This window comes from Ranitomeya imitator, chromosome 6 (assembly GCF_032444005.1).
Source record: "Ranitomeya imitator isolate aRanImi1 chromosome 6, aRanImi1.pri, whole genome shotgun sequence".
Lineage (NCBI taxonomy): Eukaryota > Metazoa > Chordata > Amphibia > Anura > Dendrobatidae > Ranitomeya > Ranitomeya imitator.
Genome location: NC_091287.1, coordinates 5,499,712 through 5,519,722, shown reverse-complemented (window position 1 = coordinate 5,519,722; position 20,011 = coordinate 5,499,712). Strand labels below are relative to the sequence as shown.

At 49.7% G+C, this 20,011-nt stretch overlaps 1 protein-coding gene across 1 annotated transcript in view; it reads right to left on the bottom strand.

The window, feature by feature from the left end:
* Window positions 1-20,011, bottom strand: part of OBSCN (obscurin, cytoskeletal calmodulin and titin-interacting RhoGEF) — a 655,700-nt gene that overhangs the window by 478,491 nt on the left and 157,198 nt on the right. Inside the window, exons 24-30 of the mRNA XM_069730488.1 lie at window positions 16,468-16,629; window positions 16,191-16,295; window positions 14,121-14,387; window positions 5,552-5,821; window positions 2,791-3,057; window positions 2,450-2,716; window positions 34-300 (exon numbers count right to left, since the gene is read on the bottom strand). Coding sequence (XP_069586589.1) covers window positions 34-300; window positions 2,450-2,716; window positions 2,791-3,057; window positions 5,552-5,821; window positions 14,121-14,387; window positions 16,191-16,295; window positions 16,468-16,629 — 1,605 coding nt within the window. The remainder of the gene's footprint in view (window positions 1-33; window positions 301-2,449; window positions 2,717-2,790; window positions 3,058-5,551; window positions 5,822-14,120; window positions 14,388-16,190; window positions 16,296-16,467; window positions 16,630-20,011) is intronic.

The following is a 20,011-nucleotide window of genomic DNA, read 5'->3' as shown; positions in this document are numbered from 1 at the left end:
CAGACATGGGGATGATGGGAATGTAGCGTTTACCTTGAACGCTAACTTTGGACTTGGCCACATCGGTGCCAATGTCACAGGTGTAGAGTCCGGCGTCGGCCTTGTTCAGGTTGTGGATGGTGAGGGACACACTTTTTCCTGCCTCGACCTGCTGATATTTGTCTCCATGCGGCAGGACTTGGTCGTTCTTCTTCCATACGGCGGTGACTTTGGGTTTTGAGACCTCGCACTTCAGCGTGACCGAACCTCGCTCCTCCCCCACCGCGTCATCTAGAGACTTCAAGAACACGGCAGGCTTCTCTACAAGGAAAAAAAACATTCCAGTAGTTACCAGGCTGTAGTAAAGAGTCACCTTCTCAGTGGAGTCCCTATGACAATACAGATTAGTGTTATCATAGAAACATTGTTCATGTAGTGCATTAATCTGGTCACGACCATCCAAAAATCCCACTGATCTGGTATCTGCTATCTCAAGTGTAAAAACCTAGATTAATGAAGGTCCTCCAAGCAGAACTTGGCATTAACCACACGAAGTGTGACCAGGACTATGATACAAGCCTAATAATTGGGAATACTGGCACCTTGGCAGATGCTGGAATGGAATTGTCCTGCATGTAATCCAGAAGTCCATTAACATCTTCCCCCTTCCTCCCTCTATCTACCTGCCCCCCAACCCGCGAACTCAGCACCTCCCTCCCTCTTCCCATAACTAATATCATCTCCCACTGCTGTCCTCCCCACCGACCTTCTAACCACCGGGCTCCAGCTTCCGGCTCCCTCCTACCACCTCTTACCTCTTCCTTCTAACACTCCCTCACCTAACTCTCTCCATCAACATCCCATTCCCATCACCCCATCTTTCTTCCTTCCTTCCTCCTTTTGCCTCCCCCTGCTTTCCTGACTCCATCTCCCTCCTCCGCTTTCCTGGCTGCACCTTTCTCCAAACCTTCTTTTTCAGCCTGCCTTCTTCATCCTTCATTTCCTCACCTCCCTCAGCCTTATTCCCTATCAGCCTTTCTCCCCTCAAGCTTTCCCCCTCCATCTTCCTCCTGCCACTTTTCAGCCCATTCCCCTACTGTCCTCTGTCCAACTTCTTCCCTCTGCATTACCCACGGCTTCTTCCCTGTGCTTTCTGCCCATGCCTTCCACTTCTATCCTACCTCCCACACCTCCATCTTCCTTTTGCCAACTTTTTCCCTCCATCTTCTACCTTGCTCCACAAACTTCCTTTTCCGCCTGCCTCCCTCCACCTTCATTCTCTCACCTTTCTCCTTCCTCAGTCTTCCTGCCTTCAGCCATCCCCCTCTACCTTTTTCCTACCTCCCACATCTCCACTTTCCTCTTCCCGCCTTTTTACCCTACACCTTCATTCCCTATACTTCCTCCTTTCTCAGCCATCCTGCCCTCAGCCTTCCCCCTCCACTTTCTTCTCACCAGCTCCCCATGCCTTCCTCCCGACACCTGTCTCTCTCCCTCCGCCTTCTTCTCTCCACTTCCTATCTCCCGCTGTATCCCTCCCCCATGTTTTCCTCCCATATCTCCACCTTCCTCTTCCCACCTTTTTCCCTCCACCATGCCCCCCGAGGAAGCAAGTGTGCGAAACGCGCGTCGGAGCTCCCCTCCCGCGTCCAGGAGCAAGTTTGTTCATGTGTACCAGTCATTTTCCCTCACCATTCTTGGCCTCCTATTTTTCTTTTTCTTGCATACATCTATTAGGATTTCTTTCTCTGACTTACTTTTTAAGTGTGAAACCTATGGTAGCCTAAGGTATTTACTGAATTTAGCAACCATTATGGTTGGGGGATATTGTTCCCTATAATTTATTGTATTTTGCACTTTATTATATGATTCACTTACCCAGATCGGTTCTAGATGCATTGGTCATCTATATATTCTATGTGAATTTGGCTATCTCTGGCTTTACTCTTTGGGGTTACTTATATTGGACTTTGCACTTTATATTCAATATATTAACTATCTAGTATCAACAAATATCATCTATTATTATTTATTACAATTTTTAATTAATTATTTCTTGTCTTGGTACAATTTTTGTGGTCCCGCTGTTGAACCACAGATACTATATTGCTGGTACTGTACATTTTGTCTTCATTGATATTTTGGTCCGTTATTAGGGTTGTAATTGGTTTCTGTGAACTCTTAGCCTATATATTTAATACTGCTAGCCTCTATATCATTTTTTATTTTTCTGAGATTAACTATATATGCAGAGCATTTACATTATTAAGTGGCTACATTTTTTCACCTGGATGGGGCATTAGTGTGTTGCCCGTTTATCTTATCTATTGTGTCTCTTAATATTCTTGTGTCTCCATTCATTGGTTATTTATTATTGTTAATTTGATTTATTTTTAATACATTCTGAATACATGTATACATTTTTTTTAGCTCTGTTGTCCATTTTGTTGTTGGGTTTCCATCCACCTACCTATGACTTTCAGCTCTGCGCTGAGTGTGATTTTCTGGGTCTTGAGGCTGACCGTGCCCGAGTCCTGGGCGGCCACTTGTCTCAGGGTGAGGGTGTGGCAGCCGCTGACCTTCTGGATGTCGTTGTAGTTGTTGGTGTAGAGCAGTGTGTCATTCAGGAACCATTCCACCTCCTCGTCCTCATGGGAGAGCTCACAGGAGAACACAGCGCAGCTCTCCTCCTCCACCTTCACATTGGTCAGTGGCTTAAGCACCTTCACGTCACGAGCTGCAGCGTTGTGGGAAGAGAATGAAGTGACCACCGCAGAACTCCGACCGCCCCTCATCTATTACCGTACTTACCTTGTACAGTGAGGGTGGCTGAAGTCTGGGCTGTCCCACCTTTACACGTGTACGTGCCGCCATCCTCAGGAGTCACCTTCACGATCCTCAGCTCTGCGGTGCCGCGCTCCTGTTTCACTCTACATCTGTCTGAGGCTTCGATTAGCTCCTTCCCCTTGAACCACTCCACAAACTTAGGAGGAGGCCGGAACCCACAGGAGAAGAGGACGGACTGACGCTCCACGACCGACTTATCCTCCAGCTTCTGAGTCACCTGCACTGCAATCTCTGGAGGAGAAGAACAAGTCAGGATCCTGGGAATAAGGTGCGAGTAAATCAGTGCCACTCGGGCAGAAGAGACGGGTGCCCCCCATATGGATAGGTGCCCCTCAGATGGAGAAGACTGGCACCCCTCAAGCAGAAGAGATGGGCGCCCCCCCATATGGATAGGTGCCCCTCAGATGGAGAAGACTGGCACCCCTCAGACAGAAGAGATGGGCGCCCCCCCATATGGATAGGTGCCCCTCAGATGGAGAAGACTGGCACCCCTCAGACAGAAGAGATGGGCGCCCCCCCATATGGATAGGTGCCCCTCAGATGGAGAAGACTGGCACCCCTCAGACAGAAGAGATGGGCGCCCCCCCATATGGATAGGTGCCCCTCAGATGGAGAAGACGGGCACCACTCAGGCAGAAGAGACGGGCACCCCCCATATGGATAGGTGCCCCTCAGATGGAGAAGACTGGCACCCCTCAGACAGAAGAGATGGGCGCCCCCCCATATGGATAGGTGCCCCTCAGATGGAGAAGACTGGCACCCCTCAGACAGAAGAGATGGGCGCCCCCCCATATGGATAGGTGCCCCTCAGATGGAGAAGACTGGCACCCCTCAGACAGAAGAGATGGGCGCCCCCCCATATGGATAGGTGCCCCTCAGATGGAGAAGACGGGCACCACTCAGGCAGAAGAGACGGGCACCCCCCATATGGATAGGTGCCCCTCAGATGGAGAAGACTGGCACCCCTCAGACAGAAGAGACAGATGCCCCTCAGATTGATAGATGCCCCTCAGATGGAGAAGATGGGCGCCCCTCAGACAGAAGAGATGGGCGCCCCCCCATATGGATAGGTGCCCCTCAGATGGAGAAGACTGGCACCCCTCAGACAGAAGAGATGGGCGCCCCCCCATATGGATAGGTGCCCCTCAGATGGAGAAGACGGGCACCACTCAGGCAGAAGAGACGGGCACCCCCCATATGGATAGGTGCCCCTCAGATGGAGAAGACTGGCACCCCTCAGACAGAAGAGACAGATGCCCCTCAGATTGATAGATGCCCCTCAGATGGAGAAGATGGGCGCCCCTCAGGCAGAAGAGACGGGTGCCCCCCATATGGATAGGTGCCCCTCAGATGGAGAAGACTGGCACCCCTCAGACAGAAGAGATGGGCGCCCCCCCATATGGATAGGTGCCCCTCAGATGGAGAAGATGGGCACCACTCAGGGAGAAGAGACGGATGCCCCTCAGATTGATAGATGCCCCTCAGATGGAGAAGACGGGCACCCCTCAAGCAGAAGAGACGGGCGCCCCCCACATGGATAGGTGCCCTTCAGATGGAGAAGATGGGCACCACTCAGGGAGAAGAGACGGATGCCCCTCAGATTGATAGATGCCCCTCAGATGGAGAAGACGGGCACCCCTCAAGCAGAAGAGACGGGCGCCCCCCACATGGATAGGTGCCCTTCAGATGGAGAAGATGGGCGCCACTCAGGGAGAAGAGACGGATGCCCCTCAGATTGATAGATGCCCCTCAGATGGAGAAGACGGGCACCCCTCAGACAGAAGAGACGGGCGCCCCCCACATGGATAGGTGCCCTTCAGATGGAGAAGATGGGCGCCACTCAGGGAGAAGAGACGGATGCCCCTCAGATTGATAGGTGCCCCTCAGATGGAGAAGACTGGCACCCCTCAGACAGAAGAGACAGATGCCCCTCAGATTGATAGATGCCCCTCAGATGGAGAAGACTGGCACCCCTCAGACAGAAGAGATGGGCGCCCCCCCATATGGATAGGTGCCCCTCAGATGGAGAAGACTGGCACCCCTCAGACAGAAGAGATGGGCGCCCCCCCATATGGATAGGTGCCCCTCAGATGGAGAAGACGGGCACCACTCAGGCAGAAGAGACGGGCACCCCCCATATGGATAGGTGCCCCTCAGATGGAGAAGACTGGCACCCCTCAGACAGAAGAGACAGATGCCCCTCAGATTGATAGATGCCCTTCAGATGGAGAAGATGGGCGCCCCTCAGGCAGAAGAGACGGGTGCCCCCCATATGGATAGGTGCCCCTCAGATGGAGAAGACTGGCACCCCTCAGACAGAAGAGACAGATGCCCCTCAGATTGATAGATGCCCCTCAGATGGAGAAGATGGGCGCCCCTCAGGCAGAAGAGACGGGTGCCCCCCATATGGATAGGTGCCCCTCAGATGGAGAAGATGGGCACCACTCAGACAGCAGAGACAGATGCCCCTCAGATTGATAGATGCCCCTCAGATGGAGAAGACGGGCACCCCTCAAGCAGAAGAGACGGGCGCCCCCCACATGGATAGGTGCCCTTCAGATGGAGAAGATGGGCACCACTCAGGCAGAAGAGACGGACCCCCTCAGACAGCAGAGACGGATGCCCCTCAGATTGATAGATGCCCCTCAGATGTAGAAGATGGACGCCCCTCAGACAGAGGAGACAGGCCCCCCTCAGGTAGAGGAGATGAGTGACTCAAACTCACCTTTCACTACCAAGTTAGCTGTTGACTTGGATTTCCCAATATGAAACTGGATGGCGCCGCTCATCTCCGGGGACGTCTTCCTCAGGGTGAGCCTGTGCACCGTCCCCTCCTGTTCTATGCCGACGTCTTTTCCATCCTGCAGAACTTCACCTCCCAGGAGCCACTTTGGAGGCTTCACAGACACAATGGATGTCACACACTCAAATGTCGCCGGCTCCGGCTCCGTCACCTCAACATCACTCAACTCACTGACGATATTGATGGATTGTTCTGTGCATAGTTAAAAGATTGACGGATATAAGAAAGCGAGGCACACAGAGAGAGAGCGCAAGAGATACAGAGAGAGGGACAGAGAGAGATAGAGAGGGACACAGAGCAAGAGATAGAGAGCGAGGCACACAGACAGAGTGCAAGAGATACAGAGAGAAGGACAGAGAGATAGATAGAGAGGGACACAGAGCAAGAGATAGAGAGCGAGGCACACAGACAGAGTGCAAGAGATACAGAGAGAAGGACAGAGAGATAGATAGAGAGGGACACAGAGCAAGAGATAGAGAGCAAGGCACACAGAGAGAGCGCAAGAGATACAGAGAGAGAGACAGAGAGAGATAGAGAGGGACACAGAGCAAGAGATAGAGAGCGAGGCACACAGAGAGAGTGCAAGAGATACAGAGAGAAGGACAGAGAGATAGATAGAGAGGGACACAGAGCAAGAGATAGAGAGCGAGGCACACAGAGAGAGTGCAAGAGATACAGAGAGAGGGACAGAGAGAGATAGAGAGGGACACAGAGCAAGAGATAGAGAGCGAGGCACACAGAGAGAGTGCAAGAGATAAAGAGAGAAGGACAGAGAGAGATAGAGAGGGACACAGAGCAAGAGATAGAGAGCGAGGCACACAGACAGAGTGCAAGAGATACAGAGAGAAGGACAGAGAGATAGATAGAGAGGGACACAGAGCAAGAGATAGAGAGCGAGGCACACAGAGAGAGCGCAAGAGATACAGAGAGAGGGACAGAGAGAGATAGAGAGGGACACAGAGCAAGAGATAGAGAGCGAGGCACACAGACAGAGTGCAAGAGATACAGAGAGAAGGACAGAGAGATATAGAGAGGGACACAGAGCAAGAGATAGAGAGCGAGGCACACAGACAGAGTGCAAGAGATACAGAGAGAAGGACAGAGAGATAGATAGAGAGGGACACAGAGCAAGAGATAGAGAGCGAGGCACACAGAGAGAGCGCAAGAGATACAGAGAGAGAGACAGAGAGAGATAGAGAGGGACACAGAGCAAGAGATAGAGAGCGAGGCACACAGAGAGAGTGCAAGAGATACAGAGAGAAGGACAGAGAGATAGATAGAGAGGGACACAGAGCAAGAGATAGAGAGCGAGGCACACAGAGAGAGCGCAAGAGATACAGAGAGAAGGACAGAGAGAGATAGAGAGGGACACAGAGCAAGAGATAGAGAGCGAGGCACACAGAGAGAGCGCAAGAGATACAGAGAGAAGGACAGAGAGAGATAGAGAGGGACACAGAGCAAGAGATAGACAGCGAGGCACACAGAGAGAGTGCAAGAGATACAGAGAGAAGGACAGAGAGATAGATAGAGAGGGACACAGAGTAAGAGATAGAGAGCGAGGCACACAGAGAGAGTGCAAGAGATACAGAGAGAAGGACAGAGAGAGATAGAGAGGGACACAGAGCAAGAGATAGAGAGCGAGGCACACAGAGAGAGAGCGCAAGAGATACAGAGAGAAGGACAGAGAGAGATAGAGAGGGACACAGAGCAAGAGATAGAGAGCGAGGCACACAGAGAGAGTGCAAGAGATACAGAGAGAAGGACAGAGAGATAGATAGAGAGGGACACAGAGCAAGAGATAGAGAGCGAGGCACACAGAGAGAGAGCGCAAGAGATACAGAGAGAGGGACAGAGAGAGATAGAGAGGGACACAGAGCAAGAGATAGAGAGCGAGGCACACAGAGAGAGTGCAAGAGATACAGAGAGAAGGACAGAGAGATAGAGAGGGACACAGAGCAAGAGATAGAGAGCGAGGCACACAGACAGAGTGCAAGAGATACAGAGAGAAGGACAGAGAGATAGATAGAGAGGGACACAGAGCAAGAGATAGAGAGCGAGGCACACAGAGAGAGCGCAAGAGATACAGAGAGAGAGACAGAGAGAGATAGAGAGGGACACAGAGCAAGAGATAGAGAGCGAGGCACACAGAGAGAGTGCAAGAGATACAGAGAGAAGGACAGAGAGATAGATAGAGAGGGACACAGAGCAAGAGATAGAGAGCGAGGCACACAGAGAGAGCGCAAGAGATACAGAGAGAAAGACAGAGAGAGATAGAGAGGGACACAGAGCAAGAGATAGAGAGCGAGGCACACAGAGAGAGCGCAAGAGATACAGAGAGAAGGACAGAGAGAGATAGAGAGGGACACAGAGCAAGAGATAGACAGCGAGGCACACAGAGAGAGTGCAAGAGATACAGAGAGAAGGACAGAGAGATAGATAGAGAGGGACACAGAGTAAGAGATAGAGAGCGAGGCACACAGAGAGAGTGCAAGAGATACAGAGAGAAGGACAGAGAGAGATAGAGAGGGACACAGAGCAAGAGATAGAGAGCGAGGCACACAGAGAGAGAGCGCAAGAGATACAGAGAGAAGGACAGAGAGAGATAGAGAGGGACACAGAGCAAGAGATAGAGAGCGAGGCACACAGAGAGAGTGCAAGAGATACAGAGAGAAGGACAGAGAGATAGATAGAGAGGGACACAGAGCAAGAGATAGAGAGCGAGGCACACAGAGAGAGAGCGCAAGAGATACAGAGAGAGGGACAGAGAGAGATAGAGAGGGACACAGAGCAAGAGATAGAGAGCGAGGCACACAGAGAGAGTGCAAGAGATACAGAGAGAAGGACAGAGAGATAGAGAGGGACACAGAGCAAGAGATAGAGAGCGAGGCACACAGAGAGAGTGCAAGAGATACAGAGAGAAGGAAAGAGAGAGATAGAGAGGGACACAGCAAGAGATAAAGAGCGAGGCACACAGAGAGAGCGCAAGAGATACAGAGAGAGGGACAGAGAGAGATAGAGAGGGACACAGAGCAAGAGATAGAGAGCGAGGCACACAGAGAGAGTGCAAGAGATACAGAGAGAAGGACAGAGAGAGATAGAGAGGGACACAGAGCAAGAGATAGAGAGCGAGGCACACAGAGAGAGTGCAAGAGATACAGAGAGAAGGACAGAGAGATAGATAGAGAGGGACACAGAGCAAGAGATAGAGAGCGAGGCACACAGAGAGAGTGCAAGAGATACAGAGAGAAGGACAGAGAGATAGATAGAGAGGGACACAGAGCAAGAGATAGAGAGCGAGGCACACAGAGAGAGTGCAAGGGATACAGAGAGAAGGACAGAGAGAGATAGAGAGGGACACAGAGCAAGAGATAGAGAGCGAGGCACACAGAGAGAGTGCAAGAGATACAGAGAGAAGGACAGAGAGATAGATAGAGAGGGACACAGAGCAAGAGATAGAGAGCGAGGCACACAGAGAGAGTGCAAGAGATACAGAGAGAAGGACAGAGAGAGATAGAGAGGGACACAGAGCAAGAGATAGAGAGCGAGGCACACAGAGAGAGTGCAAGAGATACAGAGAGAAGGAAAGAGAGATAGAGAGTGACACAGAGCAAGAGATAGAGAGCGAGGCACACAGAGAGAGTGCAAGAGATACAGAGAGAAGGACAGAGAGATAGATAGAGAGGGACACAGAGCAAGAGATAGAGAGCGAGGCACACAGAGAGAGTGCAAGAGATACAGAGAGAAGGACAGAGAGAGATAGAGAGGGACACAGAGCAAGAGATAGAGAGCGAGGCACACAGAGAGAGTGCAAGAGATACAGAGAGAAGGAAAGAGAGATAGAGAGGGACACAGAGCAAGAGATAGAGAGCGAGGCACACAGAGAGAGCGCAAGAGATACAGAGAGAGGGACAGAGAGAGATAGACAGGGACACAGAGCAAGAGATAGAGAGCGAGGCACACAGAGAGAGTGCAAGAGATACAGAGAGAAGGACAGAGAGATACAGAGGGACACAGAGCAAGAGATAGAGAGCGAGGCACACAGAGAGAGTGCAAGAGATACAGAGAGAGGGACAGAGAGAGATAGAGAGGGACACAGAGCAAGAGATAGAGAGCGAGGCACACAGAGAGAGTGCAAGAGATACAGAGAGAAGGAAAGAGAGAGATAGAGAGGGACACAGAGCAAGAGATAGAGAGCGAGGCACACAGAGAGAGTGCAAGAGATACAGAGAGAAGGAAAGAGAGAGATAGAGAGGGACACAGAGCAAGAGATAGAGAGCGAGGCACACAGAGAGAGTGCAAGAGATACAGAGAGAAGGACAGAGAGAGATAGAGAGGGACACAGAGCAAGAGATAGACAGCGAGGCACACAGAGAGAGTGCAAGAGATACAGAGAGAAGGACAGAGAGATAGAGAGGGACACAGAGCAAGAGATAGAGAGCGAGGCACACAGAGAGAGCGCAAGAGATACAGAGAGAGGGACAGAGAGAGATAGAGAGGGACACAGAGCAAGAGATAGAGAGCAAGGCACACAGAGAGAGTGCAAGAGATACAGAGAGAAGGACAGAGAGAGATAGAGAGGGACACAGAGCAAGAGATAGAGAGCGAGGCACACAGAGAGAGCGCAAGAGATACAGAGAGAAGGACAGAGAGAGATAGAGAGGGACACAGAGCAAGAGATAGAGAGCGAGGCACACAGAGAGAGGGCAAGAGATACAGAGAGAAGGACAGAGAGATAGATAGAGAGGGACACAGAGCAAGAGATAGAGAGCGAGGCACACAGAGAGAGTGCAAGAGATACAGAGAGAAGGACAGAGAGAGATAGAGAGGGACACAGAGCAAGAGATAGAGAGCGAGGCACACAGAGAGAGTGCAAGAGATACAGAGAGAAGGACAGAGAGATACAGAGGGACACAGAGCAAGAGATAGAGAGCGAGGCACAAAGAGAGAGAGCGCAAGAGATACAGAGAGAAGGACAGAGAGATAGAGAGGGACACAGAGAGAGAGATAGAGAGCGAGGCACACAGAGAGAGCGCACAAGAGATACAGAGAGAAGGACAGAGAGATACAGAGGGACACAGAGCAAGAGATAGAGAGCGAGGCACACAGAGAGAGAGCGCAAGAGATACAGAGAGAAGGACAGAGAGAGATAGAGAGGGACACAGAGAGAGAGATAGAGAGCGAGGCACACAGAGAGAGAGCGCAAGAGATACAGAGAGAAGGACAGAGAGATAGAGAGGGACACAGAGCAAGAGATAGAGAGCGAGGCACACAGATAGATAGATAGAGAGGGACACAGAGCAAGAGATAGAGAGCGAGGCACACAGAGAGAGCGCAAGAGATACAGAGAGAGGGACAGAGAGAGATAGACAGGGACACAGAGCAAGAGATAGAGAGCGAGGCACACAGAGAGAGTGCAAGAGATACAGAGAGAAGGACAGAGAGATACAGAGGGACACAGAGCAAGAGATAGAGAGCGAGGCACACAGAGAGAGTGCAAGAGATACAGAGAGAGGGACAGAGAGAGATAGAGAGGGACACAGAGCAAGAGATAGAGAGCGAGGCACACAGAGAGAGTGCAAGAGATACAGAGAGAAGGAAAGAGAGAGATAGAGAGGGACACAGAGCAAGAGATAGAGAGCGAGGCACACAGAGAGAGTGCAAGAGATACAGAGAGAAGGAAAGAGAGAGATAGAGAGGGACACAGAGCAAGAGATAGAGAGCGAGGCACACAGAGAGAGTGCAAGAGATACAGAGAGAAGGACAGAGAGAGATAGAGAGGGACACAGAGCAAGAGATAGACAGCGAGGCACACAGAGAGAGTGCAAGAGATACAGAGAGAAGGACAGAGAGATAGATAGAGAGGGACACAGAGCAAGAGATAGAGAGCGAGGCACACAGAGAGAGTGCAAGAGATACAGAGAGAAGGACAGAGAGAGATAGAGAGGGACACAGAGCAAGAGATAGAGAGCGAGGCACACAGAGAGAGCGCAAGAGATACAGAGAGAGGGACAGAGAGAGATAGACAGGGACACAGAGCAAGAGATAGAGAGCGAGGCACACAGAGAGAGTGCAAGAGATACAGAGAGAAGGACAGAGAGATACAGAGGGACACAGAGCAAGAGATAGAGAGCGAGGCACACAGAGAGAGTGCAAGAGATACAGAGAGAGGGACAGAGAGAGATAGAGAGGGACACAGCAAGAGATAGAGAGCGAGGCACACATAGAGAGTGCAAGAGATACAGAGAGAAGGACAGAGAGATACAGAGGGACACAGAGCAAGAGATAGAGAGCGAGGCACACAGAGAGAGAGCAAGAGATACAGAGAGAAGGACAGAGAGAGATAGAGAGGGACACAGAGAGAGAGATAGAGAGCGAGGCACACAGAGAGAGAGCGCAAGAGATACAGAGAGAAGGACAGAGAGATAGAGAGGGACACAGAGCAAGAGATAGAGAGCGAGGCACACAGAGAGAGATAGATAGAGAGGGACACAGAGCAAGAGATAGAGAGCGAGGCACACAGAGAGAGAGCGCAAGAGATACAGAGAGAAGGACAGAGAGAGATAGAGAGGGACACAGAACAAGAGATAGAGAGCGAGGCACACAGAGAGAGAGCGCAAGAGATACAGAGAGAAGGACAGAGAGATACAGAGGGACACAGAGCAAGAGATAGAGAGCGAGGCACACAGAGAAAGAGCGCAAGAGATACAGAGAGAAGGACAGAGAGATAGAGAGGGACACAGAGCAAGAGATAGAGAGCGAGGCACACAGAGAGAGATAGATAGAGAGGGACACAGAGCAAGAGATAGAGAGCGAGGCACACAGAGAGAGAGCGCAAGAGATACAGAGAGAAGGACAGAGAGAGATAGAGAGGGACACAGAACAAGAGATAGAGAGCGAGGCACACAGAGAGAGAGCGCAAGAGATACAGAGAGAAGGACAGAGAGATACAGAGGGACACAGAGCAAGAGATAGAGAGCGAGGCACACAGAGAAAGAGCGCAAGAGATACAGAGAGAAGGACAGAGAGATAGAGAGGGACACAGAGAGAGAGATAGAGAGCGAGGCACACAGAGAGAGCGCACAAGAGATACAGAGAGAAGGACAGAGAGATACAGAGGGACACAGAGCAAGAGATAGAGAGCGAGGCACACAGAGAGAGAGCGCAAGAGATACAGAGAGAAGGACAGAGAGAGATAGAGAGGGACACAGAGAGAGAGATAGAGAGCGAGGCACACAGAGAGAGAGCGCAAGAGATACAGAGAGAAGGACAGAGAGAAATAGAGAGGGACACAGAACAAGAGATAGAGAGCGAGGCACACAGAGAGAGAGCGCAAGAGATACAGAGAGAAGGACAGAGAGATACAGAGGGACACAGAGCAAGAGATAGAGAGCGAGGCACACAGAGAGAGTGCAAGAGATACAGAGAGAAGGACAGAGAGAGATAGAGAGGGACACAGAGCAAGAGATAGAGAGCGAGGCACACAGAGAGAGCGCAAGAGATACAGAGAGAGGGACAGAGAGAGATAGAGAGGGACACAGAGCAAGAGATAGAGAGCGAGGCACACAGAGAGAGAGCGCAAGAGATACAGAGAGAAGGACAGAGAGAGATAGAGAGGGACACAGAACAAGAGATAGAGAGCGAGGCACACAGAGAGAGAGCGCAAGAGATACAGAGAGAAGGACAGAGAGATACAGAGGGACACAGAGCAAGAGATAGAGAGCGAGGCACACAGAGAGAGTGCAAGAGATACAGAGAGAAGGACAGAGAGAGATAGAGAGGGACACAGAGCAAGAGATAGAGAGCGAGGCACACAGAGAGAGCGCAAGAGATACAGAGAGAGGGACAGAGAGAGATAGAGAGGGACACAGAGCAAGAGATAGAGAGCGAGGCACACAGAGAGAGCGCACAAGAGATACAGAGAGAAGGACAGAGAGATACAGAGGGACACAGAGCAAGAGATAGAGAGCGAGGCACACAGAGAGAGAGCGCAAGAGATACAGAGAGAAGGACAGAGAGAGATAGAGAGGGACACAGAGAGAGAGATAGAGAGCGAGGCACACAGAGAGAGAGCGCAAGAGATACAGAGAGAAGGACAGAGAGATAGAGAGGGACACAGAGCAAGAGATACAGAGAGAAGGACAGAGAGAGATAGAGAGGGACACAGAACAAGAGATAGAGAGCGAGGCACACAGAGAGAGAGCACAAGAGATACAGAGAGAAGGACGGAGAGATAGAGAGGGACACAGAGAGAGCAAGAAGAGAAAAACAGAGGACACAGAGAAAGAGAGAGAGGGACACAGAGAGAGCAACAGAGAAGGAAACAGACAGAGGGACACAGAGATACAGAGACAGATATTGAGGGACACAAAGGAAGAGGGAAACAGAGAGCGAGCGACAGAGAGAGAAATAGAGAGGGACACAATGTGTGAGAGAGAGATGGAAAGAGAGGGGGGACCCAGAGACAGTAGAGAGTTAGAGAGATAGGTGTCACCCTCTATCAGCAGTCTGGCCGCAGTCTTGTCATCTCCGGCGTCACACGTGTAGGTGTCCTCATCCGTGAACTCCACCTCGTTGATGATCAGCTTCCTGTAGAGCCCCTGACTCACGATCTCGTAGCGGTCGCCCGCCTGTAAGACTTTGTCCTTCTTGTACCATGTGACCTCGGCGCTGGCGCGGGACACTTGGCACTCCAGAAATGCCCGGTGCTTCTCTATGGCGATCTTATCCCGCAGTGGCTTCGTAATTTTCACTGGAAGTTCTGAAATAAGGAGGACGAGTCACTGCGAGGGTTAATATTATTATAAAACTGGGCTCACTACAGGGAAATCAATGATAGAATCAGAATGGAGAGTGCAGCTCTGGAGGTGACTGGAGGATAAGACATGATGTAACAGCAGAATAGTGACTGCAGCTCTGGAGGTGACTGGAGTGTCAGGAATATGATATATTTGATGGTCTATGATCACGCACACTGAGCTCTGCTACGTCCAAGAACTGAGTACTGACACACGCTGTGGGCTCTCGGACCCCCTTCTTCTCTCTACCTGTCAGCACAGTGAAGCCACTCTTTTTCCCTCTCCCTCAGGAATGTCTTTGTTTGCAGCAGTGAAGCCGAAAGTAAAGAGTAACAAAGCATGGCAATTCCTTTGTGTAGCTACAATGGTCCTTTAAGACCAAATATATCAAAACAGGATAGTCACAGAAATAGGCTGTTCATATTTCCGGAAACTGCAGGGACAGGACTCCCAACTGGTGAGGTTGGGAGCCCAGCGCTTAGCCGAAAGTGAGAAACACATTACTGGTTAACTGGGGCTCCTAACCAAGACGTGCTTCCACTTAAATTAACCTTCAGGACTTGCTGAGCATAGTGATAATGTTGTCTTTCTGCTACGAGGTTCATACGCCAAAATATGTGTAAAATTGGCTTTTCACAATATTAAGAACGGGGAGTATTCAGCCTCTGAGTGAGGTCACCACAGGAGAAGGGCCTTGGTCTTGGGCACGGAGATAAGTGAGTGAGACATCAGTCTTCACTAGTCTTTTGTCCAAGGAATGAGCTGAGAGTCAGATCTGTCATTCACGGGGATATATGCCCTTCCCCCGCAGCCATGATATGAAAGAACTGTACGTCGATTTTCTTCTGTTAATCCTTTTTATTTGTAATTGTACTGTACATACGATACTTTTCTTTTATAATATCCTTTTATCCTTTTGTAAACACTGCCTACCTTTTTGGAGTAAAATATATAAACTACATTACTAGCTTTGTCTCTCCTTGCTCTATAATGTACTGTCACGTCCTCTGAAGTGAATTACGCTACTAATCTGGGTGGGCTCCGGACGCGTTATTAAGGAATCAGAGCTGGTGGCAGCGGATTTGTCCTGTGCGTTTGGGAGACTTTGGTAGCGACTTTGGTAGCAATGGCGGCGTTGATAATTTTTGTTCCCGCCTGAGTGGGAGTAGTTATATCGCCCTCGCTGCAGTGTGCACATTAGCCAGTAAAAAGTAATTCATCCTTTCTGGCGAATCATTATCCTACCTAGTCTGACCTGAGGGTAAGGGGGGCACCAGAGAGCTGCAAGTTCCAAACCGGACCTGGGAAGTGGGATATAGATTAATCCCCTTCAGAAAAGAACCAGGGAAACCAAACAACCCTGGATCATGACTAATTGGTGTGAGTGGTGGGGACGATAAAGGTATCCACCCCGTGAATCGTGACATGGAGAATAAGACATGATGTAATAGCAGAATAGTGACTGCAGCTCTGGAGGTGACTGGAGGATAAGACCCGATGTAATAGCAGAATAGTGAGTGCAGCTCTGGAGGTGACTGGAGGATAAGACACGATGTAACATCAGAATAGTGAGTGCAGCTCTGGAGGTGACTGGAGGATAAGACATGATGTAACAGCAGAATAGTGAGTTCAGCCCTGGAGGTGACTGGAGGATAAGACACGATGTAACAGCAGAATAGTGACTGCAGCTCTGGAGGTGACTGGAGTGCGAGTGCAGCATCTCAGGACCAGTTGATTGGCCCCTGTGTGTCGGGCCCCGTACCCACCTCTGATGCGCAGGTTGACACAGCATTCGGCACTTTCCGCCACCAGTTTGATTTCTCCGGCATCCTCGGCCTGGACACTCTTGAAGGTCAATGAGAACGTCCGTCCTAAAATGACAAACCGCAGAGACTGAGCGTGAAGACGGTGAAGAAAACCATCAGCACAACTAGATCCTACAGGACTGCAGAGGATCGGGGGACTCCGGGGCCCCAGGGGACCAGAGCAGGATGGAGGCCCCTCATCTGCTCGGTGACCTCCCGATTTCCTGGCAGCTCTCACCCTCCTGGCGCAGCTTCACGTTGTCTCCTGCCCGCAGTTTTGTGCCATTTTTGTACCACTGAGTCTGAACATCATCATGAGAAATCTGACACACGAACGAAGCCGACTCCTTCTCCACCACATCCAGGTCCAGCAGAGGCTTAATGAAGCGGATGTCCCGAGCTGTGGACGAAGAAGACGGGGGAATGACTGAAGGCACAACATCCCACGAGATCACATGACTGAGCCACGCGCCCTGATATAACATGGGCAACGCACACCGACACCTCATACGACGACAAGAAGATCTGTCAGGTTACATCATCTTATCTCCCTACAGCAGGGTCACTGTCTACTCAAACCACATGTCCCACTCCAGAGCTGCACTCACTATTCTGCTGGTGCAGTCACTGTGTACATACATTACATTACTGATCCTGAGTTACATCCTGTATTATACTCCAGAGCTGCACTCACTATTCTGCTGGTGCAGTCACTGTGTACATACATTACATTACTGATCCTGAGTTACATCCTGTATTATACTCCAGAGCTGCACTCACTATTCTGCTGGTGCAGTCTCTGTGTACATACATTATATGACTGACCCTGAGTTACATCCTGTATTATACTCCAGAGCTGCACTCACTATTCTGCTGGTGCAGTCACTGTATACATACATTACATTACTGATCCTGAGTTACATCCTGTATTATACCCCAGAGCTGCACTCACTATTCTGCTGGTGCAGTCACTGTGTACATACATTACATTACTGATCCTGAGTTACATCCTGTATTATACTCCAGAGCTGCACTCACTATTCTGCTGGTGCAGTCTCTGTGTACATACATTATATTACTGACCCTGAGTTACATCCTGTATTATACTCCAGAGCTGCACTCACTATTCTGCTGGTGCAGTCACTGTGTACATACATTACATTACTGATCCTGAGTTACAACCAGTATTATACGCCAGAGCTGCACTCACTATTCTGCTGGTGCAGTCACTGTGTACATACATTACATTGCATTACTGATCCGGAGTTACATCCTGTATTTTACCCCAGAGCTTCACGCACTGTTTTGCTGGTGCAGTTACTCTGTACATACATTACTGATCCTGAGTTACATCCTGTATTATACCCCAGAGCTGAGCTCACTACTCTGCTGTTGCAGTCACTGTGTACATACATTAGTGATCCTGAGTTACCTCCTGCATTTTACCCCAGAGCTGCACTCACCATTCTGGTGGTGCAGTCACTGTGTACATACATTACTGATACGGAGTTACATTCTGGATTATACTCCAGAGCTGCACTCACTATTCTGCTAGTGCAGTCACTGTGTACATACATTACATTACTGATCATGAGTTACCTCCTGTATTGTAACCCAGAGCTGAGCTCACTACTCTGCTGGTGCAGTCACTGTGTACATACATTACTGATCCTGAGTTACCTCCTGCATTTTACCCCAGAGCTGCACTCACCATTCTGGTGGTGCAGTCACTGTGTACATACATTACTGATCCTGAGTTACATCCTGTATTTTACTCCAGAGCTGCACTCACTATTCTGCTGGTGCAGTCACTGTGTACATACATTACATTATTGACCCTGAGTTACATCCTGTATTATACCCCAGAGCTGCACTCACTACTCTGCTGGTGCAGTCACTGTGTACATTGTCACGATAATGTATAAAATGTAATATGATTATTAGTTTCCCCTGATAGCACACCACTGTGGGCTTGGACTGCCCTTCTCTCTGTGTTTCTGCTGGCAGAGATGTGTGTATGTGGATCCCAAATCTCTCATGCCCCCCCCCATAAGAATTTTTATTGCGCTTGTAGATGCACAAATCTCCCTCCAGCTGAAACTGGTCTGATATCTCTCTTAAGACAGGAAGTTCTTTATTCTAATATAGTAAGATATTGGGCCACCGATTTGGGCTAGGAAAATAATAAGTACATATTGCTAACTTCCATCGGTAGATCTGTTAAACACTGTAAGCGGGAGCCGCTAAACACATCGAGTACAAAGTGCGGATTTCTCCGGGACTGTGTGGAAAAACTAGGACGAATTTGGTACCAATAGAAAGCCAATTTTAATACAAGATGGATGAGGTGTGTGTTATGATTCTGACACGTTCTCCAGCGAAGATAGGAGAATTGTAAGAATTGCTGTTAAAAGTTGTAGTCTGAGGAAAGGGGAGGATCCAGAGAAACCAGCCTTTTTAGTGATGTCACAGCCGACCAGGTATAAGTCTCTGCACTTCACCCAGCCTTTAGTTTTGCCTGAGGATCTGTTCCTATCCAGGCCTCCTGATGCACTGGAACATTTGGGGCTCAGCCTACCAGCATGGTTTTGCCTGCAATGATCTGGGCACATGTGAGTTTTATCTTTCTTCTTTAATCCATGTTATTTTAGAATTGCTTGGTACATACATAATTTGTCTCATATTTGTACCATTTTCATATACCTTTTTATAAACACTGCCTGTTCTTTTATGGAGTAAAATATTTAAAATACTAGCTTCGTTCTCCTGCTCTAAAACGTACCCCAAGTCTTCTGAAGGGAATCACGCTACTGATTCGGTTGGCTTCGGACCCGCTAATCGAAGCTGGTGGCAGGATACCTTGTTCTGTGCCTTTTGGTGTCATTGTAGCGACGGCGGCGTTGATAATTATTGTTCCTGCCTGAGTGGGAGTAGTTATATCGACTCGCTGCAGCATGCCCAATAGCCAGTACATAGCAGGCAGCCTTTCTGGCGACTAATTACCCTAGGTGCAGTACCTAATCTGACCTGGGGGAAGGGGGCGCCAGAGAGCTGCAAGTTTTCAAGCGGAACTGTAAAGCGGGATATACATAAATCCCTGCAGTTCATGTTATATTGCAGAGCAGTGGGGTAACTAAAATAAGCCCCTGCGGTAAATTAAGAGGTCAATAGCCTTGTTTGTGTTTTCATCACATTGGAGCAGTGGAGGGATAACTAAGATAAGCCCCCCTGCACATGTGATAGCCGTGGGCTGGCCAAAGGTCCACCCGGATCCGTGACATACTGTTGACATATTGGTGGCAGCGGTGTGGATCCGTAACATACATACATTACATTACTGACCCTGAGTTACATCCTGTATTATACTCCAGAACTGCACTCACAATTCTGCTGGTGCAGTCACTGTGTACATACATTACATTACTGATCCTGAGTTACCATCTGTATTATACTCCAGAGCTGCACTCACTATTCTGCTGGTGCAGTCACTGTGTACATACATTACATTACTGATCCTGAGTTACCTCCTGTACTATACTCCAGAGCTGCACTCACTATCCTGCTGGTGCAGTCACTGTGTACATACATTACATTACTGATCCTGAGTTACATCCTGTATTATACTCCGGAGGTGCACTCACTGTTCTGCTGGTGCAGTCACTGTGTACATACATTACATTACTGATCCCGAGTTACATCCTGTATTATACTCCGGAGGTGCACTCACTATTCTGCTGGTGCAGTCACTGTACATACATTACTGATCCTGTGCGGATCCTAAG